Genomic DNA, 15,161 nt, shown 5'->3' on the forward strand with positions numbered 1-15,161 from the left:
AGATTTGTTTTTTCTCTCAGCATGGGAATTCCGTCTGTATGCAAGGTTGATGATGAATTGCTTTGCATATAAAGCATTCGTAAGTGATTCGTAGGTAATGTGTGTAGTGTAATGTGTATGAAATTACAACCGGGTAGTAAAGTAAATTTTGCTGGGATGGCGCCACTCAAAAGATCGTATTTGAACATCTAAGGCCCGTTAATGCTAAAGGAGCCTCCATACGCAGAGAATGTATCAAAATAATTTTGATCATTTTGAGCATTAATTGAGATTCTTCAGACCAATATTTCGAGGAAAAATAAAAGTCTAGAAAATTCATAGAATCGATATAACACATTTTATTATTCTCAATATATTATTTTGTCATTAACCCAATTATTTTTTTCTTGCTTTAATTCAATATTTTTTTTTGTATATCAATTTTCAACAATTTTCATGGATGAAGCATAACATTTGCTGTTTTGCGAAAATTCTTCGCGAATTGAAATTTTGTGGAATTTTTTTGCATTGAAAGAACTCTCTGATAAAATACTCTCCAATTGCAGTAAAATAATTTTATATATAATATTTTATATAATCCTAAAATCCTCATTGTAATAGTCAGTCAAATACTTTAAGTACTTCTTTTTGATGTGTCAATTAAAAGTGCCGAGAATTAAATAATCCAATTGAATTGAAAAATACAATTTGGAATGCATATTGTGAATTTATTGTTTGATTTTTTCGTCTTTCCTTCTCATTTCCTTGTTCTTCACATACTTTTAGCATTTATATTTAATAGAAGAGGGGAAGAAACATAGTAATATTCCTAAATAAGAGTACAACTTGCATTTCACTCCTAAATGCATTTCCTTTCACTTCTTCCTCGTTTTACGGCTTTTTTTCCTTGCATGTCTATATAATTAACATTTCATCACAGTCAATCCTATCGTTTATAAATTATACTTTTTTTCATACAGGATTAAACTACTTGTGTGATTGATTAAATTAAAAAAAAATTGCCTAATCTCAGAAAATATACATTTCCAATTATTTTGAAAATAAAAAATAAAGGCGCGCAGAGAAATTATTGTTCTAAAATGACTGACTTGAAAAATAATAAACTATTCGTGGCAAAAGGGTTTCAAGCCAATTCTTTCTCTTCTCTGTTAATTACTTCTATCCCAATTTAATTTTTTTTTCTCTATTCATCTCAATTTGGGAACATATTTTGCTGAGATGCGTCATTCTCAAAGTCGCTCCATGCATTATTCAACTCCATGAAGATCATCTTTGCTATCTTCTCATTGTCTGTTCCCATTTGCTTTTAGTCGAACAAAAAAAAAGAGAGAAATTGTGAGGCAAAAGAAATGCAACATTTTCACAATTTTTATTCAATACCTTGTCAGGATGAACGGCTAAACATGCTTTCCTGTAAGCCTTCTTAACATCTGCCGCACTTACGAGTTGGTGCATCTCACACTTGTTCCACTTTGCATCTGGCCAGAGGACTACGTGCATCGAGCACAAGAGAGCCCGGATGTTGCTCTTCTTTCCTTCCGTCTGAACAAAACATCAATTAATATTCAAAAAAAAAAAGTCCGCGAATAATGAGTCAAAATATTTGAGGTTATGTATTATGCTATTCCCTTTTGGTGATTAAAGCGCTCTAAGCGTCAATCTAATCCACTTAAAATGTTCTAAAAAGCTGTAGAGCGTTCCAAGACCTTTCATTTGCGCCCAAGATCTTAAAAATCGGTAGAGCAGATCACATAGTATAAGACAAAATGTACCAAGAAATCGAAAATGGTAAATGCTTTCATGTGTCAGGTATTTTTTTTTTTACTTTTCTGCTCTATTTAACACGTTAGCGACTTCGAAGGCTTTTAAATCTTATTAAAAACCCCGATTTAAAGTTTTCTTTTTAGAATCAGTGTGCCATAAAAAAATTTGAAATAATTTAATTTGATTAAAATTAAGGCAATTTTTGTCTCATTTGCGAATCATATCAGAACCGAAATTGCTATGAAAAAGTGATAGCCATTTTGAACTTGAAAAAATTGCCTAAATTTGCAGGTGTCATATGGCAACCCTAACGCTGAACTTGCATTTTTTACGCGAAAAACAAAAGCATCTAAAAAATTGATTAATGAAGTAAAACATTACGAATCAATTGCTGAAATTTGTCCATATAAAGTAGGAAAAAAATTACACCGTCACAATTACTTTTTAATTTTTCACTTAGGGGAAAGTACACTCCCTTCGAACGTTTCATGCCTTCGAACAATGTGAATTTTCTTAAATTTTCCTCAGAAACTTATGGCCTCTACACACTAGAGACATTTATGTCCATATTGAAGAGTTGTTCCTACACAAGTTTAGTGAAATTCCTTCAATATGAACTTAAATTTTTCTTGTGTGTAGACGCCATAACACATTTCTAATAAATATTAGTTAGCTTATTATCAATTATTGATAATTATGTGCAAGTCTCTTAGGAAAAGTAAATGAAATTCACATTATTCGAAGGCATGAACGTTCGAAAGGAGAGCACTTTCCCCTACTGATTTTCATGATATTTTTAGTGTTTTACTCTGTTCTTTTTTATTTGCTTACTGCTTATTTTTGCAAAACCTTGCTATTTAAATATTATTCAAAAATGGTTTGCGGAATTTTTGTTTTTTTTTCATTTTGTTTTTTACACTTTTGTTTTTCCCAGTTTGTCTTTGGAATCTTTGTCTTTCGTATATTTTAAACAAGTATATTTTATTAAATAAAATAATGAAATTACAACAGTGTTTTGGGAAGTTTTTAGTTTCGTTATTTGGCACAAAGGGAAATTTTCTGTTTTAGAAAGTTTTTGGTTTCGTCTTTTGGAACAAAGGAAAATTTTCTGTGTTTCGGGAAGTTTTTAGTTTCGTTCTTTAGGGCAAAGGGAAATTCTCTTTTGGGAAGCTTTGAGTTTCGTCATTTGGGGCAAAGGGAAATTTTCTGTGTTTTGGGAAGTTTTTAGATTCGTCACTCGGAGCAAAGAGAAATTTTCTGTGTTTTTGGGAAGTTTTTATTTTCGTCATTTGGCGCAAAGAGAAATTTTCTGTGTTTTGGGAAGTTTTTAGTTTCGTCATTCGGAGCAAAGAGAAATTTTCTGTGTTTTTGGGAAGTTTTATTTTCGTCCTTTAGGGCAAAGGGAAATTTTTCTGTGTCTTGGGAATTTTTTTGTTTCGTCCTTTGGGGGAAAGGGAAATTTTCTCTGTTATGGAAAGTTTTTAGTTCCGTCATTTGGCACAAAGGGAAATTCTATGTTTCAGGAAGTTTTCAGTTTCGTTCTTTAGGGCAAAGGGAAATTCTCTTTTGGGAAGCTTTGAGTTTCGTCATTTGGGGCAAAGGGAAATTTTCTGTGTTTTGGGAAGTTTTTAGATTCGTCACTCGGAGCAAAGAGAAATTTTCTGTGTTTTTGGGAAGTTTTATTTTCGTCCTTTAGGGCAAAGGGAAATTTTTCTGTGTCTTGGGAATTTTTTTGTTTCGTCCTTTGGGGGAAAGGGAAATTTTCTCTGTTATGGAAAGTTTTTAGTTCCGTCATTTGGCACAAAGGGAAATTCTATGTTTCAGGAAGTTTTCAGTTTCGTTCTTTAGGGCAAAGGGAAATTCTCTTTTGGGAAGCTTTGAGTTTCGTCATTTGGGGCAAAGGGAAATTTTCTGTGTTTTGGGAAGTTTTTAGATTCGTCACTCGGAGCAAAGAGAAATTTTCTGTGTTTTTGGGAAGTTTTCATTTTCGTCATTTGGCGCAAAGAGAAATTTTCTGTGTTTTGGGAAGTTTTTAGTTCCGTCATTTGGCACAAAGGGAAATTCTATGTTTCAGGAAGTTTTCAGTTTCGTTCTTTAGGGCAAAGGGAAATTCTCTTTTGGGAAGTTTTTATTTTCGTCATTTGGCGCAAAGAGAAATTTTCTGTGTTTTGGGAAGTTTTTAGTTTCGTCATTCGGAGCAAAGAGAAATTTTCTGTGTTTTTGGGAAGTTTTATTTTCGTCCTTTAGGGCAAAGGGAAATTTTTCTGTGTCTTGGGAATTTTTTTGTTTCGTCCTTTGGGGGAAAGGGAAATTTTCTCTGTTATGGAAAGTTTTTAGTTCCGTCATTTGGCACAAAGGGAAATTCTATGTTTCAGGAAGTTTTCAGTTTCGTTCTTTAGGGCAAAGGGAAATTCTCTTTTGGGAAGCTTTGAGTTTCGTCATTTGGGGCAAAGGGAAATTTTCTGTGTTTTGGGAAGTTTTTAGATTCGTCACTCGGAGCAAAGAGAAATTTTCTGTGTTTTTGGGAAGTTTTCATTTTCGTCATTTGGCGCAAAGAGAAATTTTCTGTGTTTTGGGAAGTTTTTAGTTTCGTCATTCGGAGCAAAGAGAAATTTTCTGTGTTTTTGGGAAGTTTTATTTTCGTCCTTTAGGGCAAAGGGAAATTTTTCTGTGTCTTGGGAAGTTCTGGGTTTCGTCATTTGGCGTAAAGGGAAATTTTCTCTGTTATGGAAAGTTTTTAGTTCCGTCATTTGGCACAAAGGGAAATTCTATGTTTCAGGAAGTTTTCAGTTTCGTTCTTTAGGGCAAAGGGAAATTCTCTTTTGGGAAGCTTTGAGTTTCGTCATTTGGGGCAAAGGGAAATTTTCTGTGTTTTGGGAAGTTTTTAGATTCGTCACTCGGAGCAAAGAGAAATTTTCTGTGTTTTTGGGAAGTTTTTATTTTCGTCATTTGGCGCAAAGAGAAATTTTCTGTGTTTTTGGGAAGTTTTATTTTCGTCCTTTAGGGCAAAGGGAAATTTTTCTGTGTCTTGGGAATTTTTTTGTTTCGTCCTTTGGAGGAAAGGGAAATTTTCTGTATGACAGACAAAATTTCCGATACTTGCACAAAATGTATGAAAAACAAGATTTCCAAAGACAAAGTTGCCAAAAAACAAAAATTACCGAAGACAAAGATTCCCGATCCCTTTAAAAATAGCTTATTATACTATTGATATACACAAACAGTGATGCGTATAGGGTAAAATCTAAACGATTTTGACAAGTAATGCATGACCAGCCGGGACTTTTGACAGCGTGGGAAAAAAACACTCAATAGTTGATCGACTCTTCTTCTGAGCTTTGTTATGACAGCTCTCAACTCGGAAAAATGTGATAAAAATGGTAAAAACGCAAATTCAGCGATGTAAATCATTTAGTCAGCAATCAAAAATAATTACGTAAGGTGGTCTATTTTTATCAGATTATGAAATTGTTAGTTTGCAGAGGGATTTTCAGTTTAAAGGAAGTTTCTACAGAAGAAACTTCGTTTATATTTTAAAAAAATAATGCAATCCTTAAATGCGTTAAAAATAAAATTTGTGGATGTATTTATTTTTTTTTTTAAATAAAACAATTAGCTTCATTTTGCAAAATATCATTTTCTGTATCACATTATTTTTCCCGCGAGAGGCGCTGCAGTCGCTAAAGGGTGACTCTGAAGACAATGAGAATTCTTCACTGGCAACCCTAAATCCGACATTGCTGTCAAAAGATTCTCTTGATGAGTGTCTTTTTCTTGGTGTTAAGTGAAATACATTTTTCTTCCTTCGAGCCGAATTTATGTCTTTTAAACCTTCAAACAATAAAATGCGACGAGTTAAAGCTGCATCGATTGATATTTTGACAATGTCTTACAAAGTGTAAAAACTCTGTCTATTCTCAATGCATTGTATTTTTACGTAAAATCAGACTTCTTAAAGTAATTTCCCTCGCAGTCATATCAAATTCTTTTAATACTTCTGTCGGGGCTATTTTTGCGAGAAGAAACATTTAGAAGAGGAAACAATTTGTATGGAAATGCCCACATTACAGATTTCTTTATCAGAACAAGTCTCTCCCTCATTGATTTACGCAAAACATTGTACAAAAATGCGATGAAACAAAAAAAAACATTTGAGAAAACACTCACCCATTCCATAATCTTTAATTTGTCCGGATCCATATCTCTGGCAATTTCCTCTTTGCGCATTTCGTTGATAGATCGTGGCCCTTGGGAGTTTTTGCTGCCAAATGTATACCCCTGACTTCCTAGAATATCTGCAAATATATCCCCGCTGCCTGCATTGTTTTTGCCCCCCTTCTGTCCAGCTGCATTGGCATTGGGTTCTGCAAAGTGCGACCGGCTGTAGTCTGGCTTTGACTCTCCCGGACTCTTGGCTGCCTGATGACTAGGAGTCGATGGAGCTCTTGGTGAGGGAGTTGCTGCAAATTGATGCGTCGGACTGGAGAATTGTGTAGACCTTGGACTGGGAGTTGCACTAGTTTTTCCACCGCCCCAATTGACATTCAATCCACTGGCCAAATTGCCCAGATCCGAGAATGGATCTGGTTTCTGTGGCGGTGCTGGCTGGGTCTCCTTTGCCGGGGCAGAATTATTGGGCTGAAGTGGTGCAGTTGGGGCTGTAAAGTTCCCAGCAAAGGGATCAAAGGTTCCACCGCCATTTGCCGGCTGCGGTGGTGGTCCTTGTGGGAAATTTGCATTGAAACTCAAGTTCAATCCATTCAAATCTCCTGGCATTTGACTAGAACTCTGTGATGTTGCCTTAATTGATCCGAATAAATCGTCCAATCCATTGGGATTGGCATTTGGAGTGTTGCCTAGTAGGTCCGGAATGGGATTTTTCATACCATTTGTCTGTCCTAGGAGATCACTTTCGTCCTGATCGTGAGCCTCAAAACTTCCCAGAAGATCAAAACTCGGCTCTTGAGGAAGTTTCCTAGGCTCTTCGACACTTTCCCTTCGTTCATTCCTGGCTAGATTGAGGAGGTCGACATTTTTTAGTGCATCGGAATCCTTTTGGTCGTCCTTGGTTTCACTTTCGGGTGGAGTAGTTTGGGGTCGTTCGGGACGTTCAGGAGGACGATCGGGGCGATCAGACGACAGAGGAGGGGGCCTAGGTGGAGGTACATGAGCTGAAGGCGGAGCCGGACGTGGAGGTGCATGACTACTAGGTTTAGAGATAAAATTATCCACAGTCTCTTCATATTCCAGAGGTGTACTGAAGAGATTCAGTGGATCTCTCGGCGGTTTCGTCGTCATCCATGGTAGGGTTATTTGTGGCATTCTCTCGACATCTCCCACAAAGATACTCAGAGACACATGAAACTTCATTGGAACGTGCTCTGCGTCTGGTACATCATCCAATTCGGACTTGTCGAAGTGAATGAGTGTTTCTTCTTCCGGAATGAATCCCGTATGCAACTGAAACTGACAAACTTTGAGGCCCTGTGGACGTCCTATACCCTTAAGGGCGTTCCTAGCATGGAGAACCGAAACTGTGATGTCTCCGCAAACTGTTACATTCAAAGGAATGGATACTTTGCCCTCCGTTGCATGATACAGTCGCATCTTTTCATACTCCTGAATCGTCGAGAAGACAATGCGATCATGACAGGTGACTTCCAAATACATCCTACACCCATCTCTAGCTTTTGTCATCCTCGGAACAGGCGAAACCGTCAACGACACCAACGTTACGGGTTTGAAGTGTGGAAAGTGCGGAGTTGATCGTAAGATATCCCCCAAGTAGTACAAATACCTCAATTCAGAAGCTCTCATATTGGGAGGAGTTCTCTTAACGGCAAATATCTGCATAGCATCTTCTGGTTCCTTAACCAAACTCGCATAGATCAACAAGCCCCCTACCATTGTTGCAGCCGTTGCCTTTCCACTATCTGCACTCTGAACTATTACAATACTCTTGGGATCAGCACTTAGGAATCCATACATATCCTCAGCTATTGAATACATGGCATGCAGAAGGGGTGCTTTAGGTGGACCAGGGACATACATAAAACTACATTCAACCGTTCTAACAGGAGGCGGAAGCCTTGGACACGATCTCGGACCCAAATTGTAGATGCTCATTTTGGCGAGTGAATGTCGACTTTCCAAGTATAACTTCACATCGTCAATGTTGTTAGTCTTGTAGGCCGATTCCAAGCCCTCAGAAGGACATGGCATCACTACAATTCTCGAAGTGACATAGCTAATATCCAGATCTGTGCGTGCAATTGTCTGTTGCATCGTCTGCATCACCTTAGACGACGTATCCTTCAAATTCTTCAAGAAACTCCCAGCGCCCCCTCGTAGGGACGAAAACAACCCACCACCGTGATGTTGGTACTGATCCATTGGGACAGCATTACCTGGACCACCTGCCATCTGAGGTGGTTGTCGGGGAGCTTCACTAGGACGCGGAGGAGCAGGTCTATGAGTAGGCAAGGGAGAGGCATTTGGAGGAACTGGACGGGGAGGTTGAGCTGGACGACTAGGGGCATGAACTGGACTTGGATTGGGAGTTTCGCTAGGGGGCGTATTGAGGGGTTTCCCTTGAAGTCCTATTGGACCCTTAAGGGACCATTCTCTAGTCTCAGAAATTGCTGCTAATCTCTCAAGAACAGTCGAGATGTCAAATCTCTTGTTGGGATCCACCTTTAGCAAACAAAATTGCAACGGCTTAATTTTCCGTTCATAACCGATCAAAAATTTCTTTCGAATTAAAGGACACTCGAATTTCGACGGAATGTAGCAGGAAATATACGGAAACACTGAACTTTTCTTGATTTCGAGGATGGATGTCCTCTTCTAGCAGGGAAAATCACGTACAGGTCGGAGTTGTTACACTGCACTTGGACTTGTATCACAACTTGATCCGCAATGTTCACCATTCGACTGACTGACACAGATTCAGTGTTTCCGTCTATTTCCTGAACTAAAGGACCTTGAGAAATGTTAGAAGGGAACGTTCAAGGTCAGCAAACCGATTTGGTAGACATAGAAATTACCTGTAGACATCCCTTGATGACATCGTGGAAACAGGAGTATCGTGAATCACCTGGAAGGGTGTAGTTGGCATTGATGATCCTTAGTTTTGCGGAATCTTCAAATGGGTGCTTCTGGAAGCACAAGCAGTAGAGAATGCACCCAAGAGCCCAGACATCGGACTTCGGGCCAATTTGATAATTGGCCCAAGTATCGAGTTGCTCAGGGGAACGGTACATGGGTGTTGTGACTGTTGCCAGCTGATCCTCTAGATTATTTCTCTGCTGTGCCGACCACGACATATCCGGACTGTAAATGTCCGTCGTGGACGATCCGAAGTCACACAGCTTGAGCAATCCATCTGTACCCAGCAGGAAGTTCTCAATCTGCATTGAGAAATTCCAACCAATAGAAAAATGTGATCAGAAGTTTGCTTAAACTACAAGGTTGGTTCTCTGATTCAGCGAAGTAAACTCGAAACAGACAGACATAGACACGATTTCCACAGACTGGAAAATACTGTTATTTCCCTCAAAACGGAATCCTTCAAAGGGAAAGTAAACGTAAAGGGACTCTTGCAGCAGAGGCTACCTCAATTGATCATTAGGAACAATCGCCTAAGCTAACAAAGCTAAAAATGATGAATGAACTCGGTTTGCATCAAGTCTACCTCAGATAAGTGTTGCTCGCAAGAATTATAGCCTAAGCTGTAAATTATACATAATCCATGAACTATGTTGATTAGTTTCACTACCAGAGGTTTATGGGACTGTAAACGTTTGAAATCGACTCATAAAACTTCATAAAACTTTACCCAAGCAACGTAAAAGTCAAATAATCAATTTACCGATACATTACTGCGACTAATTCACCTAGAACCGATTCAAATTTGTTCAGAATTCAAAGACCTTTCAAAAGAATACAAATTTGTCACAATCGGTTAATAAATATGCTTCCAGCAGCTTTTCTAACCATTGACCTTGAAAAATGATTAATATGGATAATTCAAGGTCATTTATGGTTACGCACGAAATGTCCGCATGGATAGCCCACAAAACAAATCTTAAATGAAAAAAGATTCACTGGGACGATTTTAGCATCGATTTATGGTAGGGTTCCTGAAAACACCATACCGCCATCTCTAACCGTTTGGACTCAAGATCACAATTAAAGGACGGACAAAGACCTTGACATTATTTTACACAAAATTTGTTCTTGGCGGAAAACACCTTTAGATAGAGGAGAAGAAAACACTTTGCAAACTTACCTTAATGTCTCTGTGTGTTATTGGTGGATGCTGCGAATGGAGATGACTAACAGCTCTGGCCGCCTGGTAGAACACCCGAAGAACTGTGGGCGGTTCTAGAGCACTGCCCAAACAATCGACCAGCGAACCGCCTGAAATATTTCCACCGAAAAATAATTAAAATCTTATCCAATGCAACTCAACAAATACATAGCCAGAAAGCCAAACTGATAAGAATGCCGGAAAAAAAATTACAGTGATATATCAACTTCCACTCCTCTCACCTTTGCACAATTCAGTGACCAGTAGGTACTCGGCATTGCCCTGGGCACTCTGAGTGCGATCGATGAAGGAGGCCGAGACGAAAGTCACGATATTCGGATGTCCGGACAGCTGTTTGTGGATATTAATCTCTTTGATGATTGTGTTGCACGCCTCCTTGTCGGCGCCAATCAACTTCTTCAGGGCATATTCTGCGCCAGATTGAACGTCCTGGGCTACGTACACAAATGCGAATCCGCCTACGTGGAGGATTTTAAAAGGGCATTTACTTTGCGAGGGAAGTTTATTTAATTGAGAAATGCTTTAAAGCTTATGGAGAATGAGATTCTTATGTTGACATTTTCATTTTAAATAATGATTTTTTTTTATTTTGAATAGACATAATAATAATAATAATAATAAGTAAGTTTTAGTAAAAAAGACGCTTTAGTGATAAGAACTAATAATCTTATAATAAAAACTTAAATTTCAAGAATTTATAGAATTACTCATTATCACAAAGTAGAATACTCTTGTAAAATATAAGATATTTTTTTGAAAATTTTAAAATTTTTGTAAATATTAAAATTGAAAAATTAATTTTAAATTGATTAATAAATATATATTTTTTTATTTTAAATTTTTTTTTAAATAACTAACTTAAACCTAATATTAATAACTTAATAACTATTAATAATACCTAACTTAAAATCAGTGTATTGAAATCAACGCTCGATAAATTGTGGACTATAGAACGATGGCCTATAGCGGGACTCTACTGTACCACTCTCGGCCTCTTCTACTGACAGAATATATGTGCTTATCTAATATAGTATCGCATTCTTTCTAAAGAATATTGTCTCATAGAATGTAAAGAACATCAGATAAATAAAAAAATTGGTTTGATGCTGTGATTTTTTAGCTGAGATTCTTTACAATCTCAGCTTTTGTGGTCCTAGCTGAAATCCGACCTCGTCAGATCGGGGCCAAATTTTGGATGTACACGTTTCACACTCATAGATCACGAATATCATGTGTACTAAAAATCGATTTTCGTGGACGTCCGTCCCGTCCGTCGTATAACCACTTCTGGAGAGAGAACGGAAAGAGATATCGACAAGCGGTTTTCGGCAGAGGTTAAATGTCGATGGGCGGCTAGAAGTATGTGATGTCAGATCCACCCCCACACCCTCCCCCCGCCATTTTGAAACACCACCATATTTTGTTTTCTCAATAACTTAGCCCCTATGGCATCGATCGATCTCAAATTTTAGTATGTTATAGCTGGGCCTAAAACCTTTCGATCGATACCAAACTTCACCCGCTCCGACCCCCGCGCCATGAACTAGAGGGGGTAAAAAAAATCAATTTTCAAATGGTCATATCTCCGCTTCTAATTATCTGATTTGGAAAAAAATCGGTGTTTTGGAAAGCTCTCGTGGACACCCCAATTTTATCCGATTTAATCGAATGTCCGATTAATTGAAAAATCGATTTTCGATTAATCGATCTCGAATATTTCGAAAACTAGACGATGCTTTTTCTTTAAATTTTAGTATGTTGTAGCTGAGGTCGAGACCTTTCCAACGGTGGGTCGTGCTCCTCCCTCGATGTTCCGTGACCCGAGCTATAACCAAAAATGTCTTGACCGGACCATATTTTTGGTGTTTATGAGGCGATTTTGATTAAATTTTAGTATATGTTGTATCTGAGAGCAAGATCTTTCTAAAGATGGGTCTCATCCGTCTCTACCCCAACCCACTGTACCCCGACCCTTACTATACCCATATGGACCGGACTCTATCACTTCTGTTTATTAACCGATTTCAATGAACTTTTTTTTCTTTTGTTGGTCTTCCCCAATCAGACTATTTAAAATAGAAAATGACCAGTGATAAGACCAGAAAAGCTTATGGTAGCTGAGATTCTTTACAGGCAAATTCGAAATGCGTGCAAATCAGGGTGCTTGCAACTCGGAATGCGTGAAAATTCGATTGTGAGTTGAATTTTGGGGGTAAAGAATCGCATCGAGCCAATTTTATCCATTTCGGTGTCCGAGAACCGTTTGCTCGACGCGATTCTTTACCTCCAAAATTCAACTTACAATCGAATTTTCACGTATTCCGAGGTCACCTGTAAAGAATCTCAGCTACCATAAGCTTATCTGGGCTTATCACTGGTCTTTTTCTGGTTTTACGCGATTTTTTATATGAGAAAGACACGATCAAAATATTACAAAATGGCTGTCTAAAGTACTTCAGTAGAGCGTTTTGTCACAGCACTCCCTAATTAACGTGAAATGTGTATCTGATAATTCTTATATGAAGAAAAATTATAATAATTTTCGATTTTCATAAGTTTGTTTCATATTTAAACCAAGAAAAACTAGAAAAAATCTTGAAATCACGTGCTTCAAAATTTTTTATGTTTGCTCAAGGTCATGCAAATTTACTTGACAGTCTTTGGCTTTCGTCTCTGTATTTTCGAAAATACAATCATTTTTATTAGACATCAATTTTCAAAAATCTTTTTAATAAAAACAACGAAACCAAGAGGCTTCATAAATGTTTAGGGGCTGATCCTGGTTTCAAATTGCAAAAATGTGTTTTTCTTGATTTTTTATTGTACTACTCAAAGTTAAAATCTATTGATGAATCTTGTATAGAGTTTTGATTTACATTTAAAAAAAATAATTATATTTAAATTTTTTAAAGAGTAAATAGATTCAGAAATTATGATATTTGATTGTTGCGATGATGAAGAAAAATACCTGACAGATCGAGTTGCTCCGAAAAATTAAATATTATCAAAATTTTTACTAGATATGAATTAAAATATTAAATAAAAATTAATTACCATTTGTATAACTTTTTATTTAATTAAAAAAAATCAATTTCCATTCAAAAATTTTGTAGTGAAATAGTAAAACAATATGCTTTTTTACATTACCGTTTAATAATTCTTTGAATGGATTTGAAAGAAAATCGATCAGCCAAGAAACTGTTTCTTAAGGTATATACACTGACAGTAATTTATGTCAAAAATTGTATTATTTTAAGAAATTGACGGCATTTCCTCCATGAAGAAATGTACAAAAAATCTATTAAGAGAACAGCTTTCGACGAAAAATTGCTTCTTATGAACTTTAAACATTTCTTTCCTTAAAAAAATGCGGTTTTTGAAGGAAAGTGCCTGCAGTGCTGTAGATAGAAACGTAAAAATTCTGTCAAAAATGCGATTTTTGACGAAAATTACTCTTACTAATGTGTAGAGGCCTTTACATTTAAAAGAAAGTCTAACCACATAGGCAAATTTGAAAAGTTTTGCTTTGGATATATTTTACAAAGGCGCTCTCAAATTCATAAACTTATAATTTTTATTGATATATTGCTTTGAAACTTGAAAAATAGTATACATATTTTTAAAGATCAATACATGAATATCAAATAACTAGTACGTTTTTCTTAATTTGTCACAAAAATGTGGCAATATTTTACCGAGTTTTGATTTTGCAGAAGAACAATGGACAATTTTAGCAAATTTTGAAACAGAGATTGGCCTTCTCAGGTGGGGGGGGGCAGAGGCCGGTTAGGGGGGGCAATGTACCCCTGCCCCTCCCCGTTGTTACGCCCCTGATGTCGGATTTCACCTAGGACCACAAAAGATTAGGAAGATTAGGAGGTCTTAGAAATTATCCAGGCGGATATCTCATTGTCAGTCAATGACCTTTAACGTCTTGTAACGTTTTTCAATGTCAAACGATAAAAAAGCTGAGAAAAGCATATTTCTCAATTGATTAGCCCAAATTTAAATTCATTGGAAAGGTCTTCGAATTCCATAGAGTTCCACATAGATTCTAAATAATTCTGTCTAGTTTTTTACCTTGATGTAAGGCTTCTTAGGATTCCCCAAATATCCCAGGGACCCTCTTATTTCTAGTTAATTGGAATATCTGGTCTTATTCGCATCTTATTGGGGTTCTTATTAGAATACAATAGCTGTGATTTCTTAAAACAAAGAAGTGCTCAAAGAGCTTTAAGATTAGGAGGAAAAATCTCATCTCTTGGGGAAATTGATTTATGTCTTGCGTAGGCGGAAGGATCAAATGTCATCGCCGCGTAAACCTAACACTCTTCTGTCTCTTCAGCTATTTCTGGGCAGGGAAATCACCCTGCAATGCACTTTTGAGGAAAATACTTTAAATCCGGAAGGCAGTTTTTGTTTTTTGGCATGGAATGGAATGGGGAGGCCTTAATACCAGGAAATAAACAACTGACACACATGCTTGGGCTTTGTTGAACTGTTAGCTCCATTTCTCGTGGCAATTTGCCTTGTTAGTGCTCGTCTCAATTTAATAAACATCACTCACATCAAAATTAAACAAGATGCGAGGTTGGCCATAAGAATATGCGCCCTGAGACGACCAATTTCTTCCGTGAAAAATTATGTAAATATCTTGGTCAGAGGGATTTCTCGAGGGCAAATGCAAGGGGAAGCATAGGAGGCACATGACAAATTGTTGTGGCACGGGAAGTAAACAAAATAGACGGAGAAATTGATGAGGGAGGCGTGTTTGAAAGGTGAGAAAAGACAAAAAAGTGAAATTGACCAGAGACTAACCTTCAGCAATCACTCGTTTTATTCGCAGTTTTAGGGCTCCAACTTCAACCACCTGCCCCACAAATTCATTCTCATGCCCCCCATTTGTTCCTGTGTTAAAATATCCTATCGCTGACTTGAAGAATTCACTCATTTTCCCCACAAAAACCACTAAAACTTGAGGCAATTCACTCACAATTCCGTCAACTTTCTTTTCCACAAAAACGCCATGTTCTGACGTCTTGCATGCAGCGCCTCGTGGTGCCTG

At 37.3% G+C, this 15,161-nt stretch overlaps 1 protein-coding gene across 1 annotated transcript; it reads right to left on the reverse strand.

The window, feature by feature from the left end:
• Positions 1-314: 314 nt before the first annotated feature.
• LOC129798672 (cyclin-G-associated kinase) lies at positions 315-15,149 on the reverse strand. Its single transcript, XM_055841942.1, has 7 exons — positions 14,915-15,149; positions 10,318-10,554; positions 10,055-10,185; positions 8,811-9,173; positions 5,932-8,457; positions 1,381-1,542; positions 315-1,303 (listed from the first exon to the last, which is right to left on the reverse strand). The coding sequence occupies exons 1-7, from the start codon at positions 15,045-15,047 to the stop codon at positions 1,193-1,195; spliced, it is 3,663 nt and encodes a 1,220-aa protein (XP_055697917.1). The 5' UTR covers positions 15,048-15,149; the 3' UTR covers positions 315-1,192.
• Between the last annotated feature and the right edge of the window lie 12 nt (positions 15,150-15,161).

This window comes from Phlebotomus papatasi, chromosome 1 (assembly GCF_024763615.1).
Source record: "Phlebotomus papatasi isolate M1 chromosome 1, Ppap_2.1, whole genome shotgun sequence".
In the NCBI taxonomy this organism is placed as follows: domain Eukaryota; kingdom Metazoa; phylum Arthropoda; class Insecta; order Diptera; family Psychodidae; genus Phlebotomus; species Phlebotomus papatasi.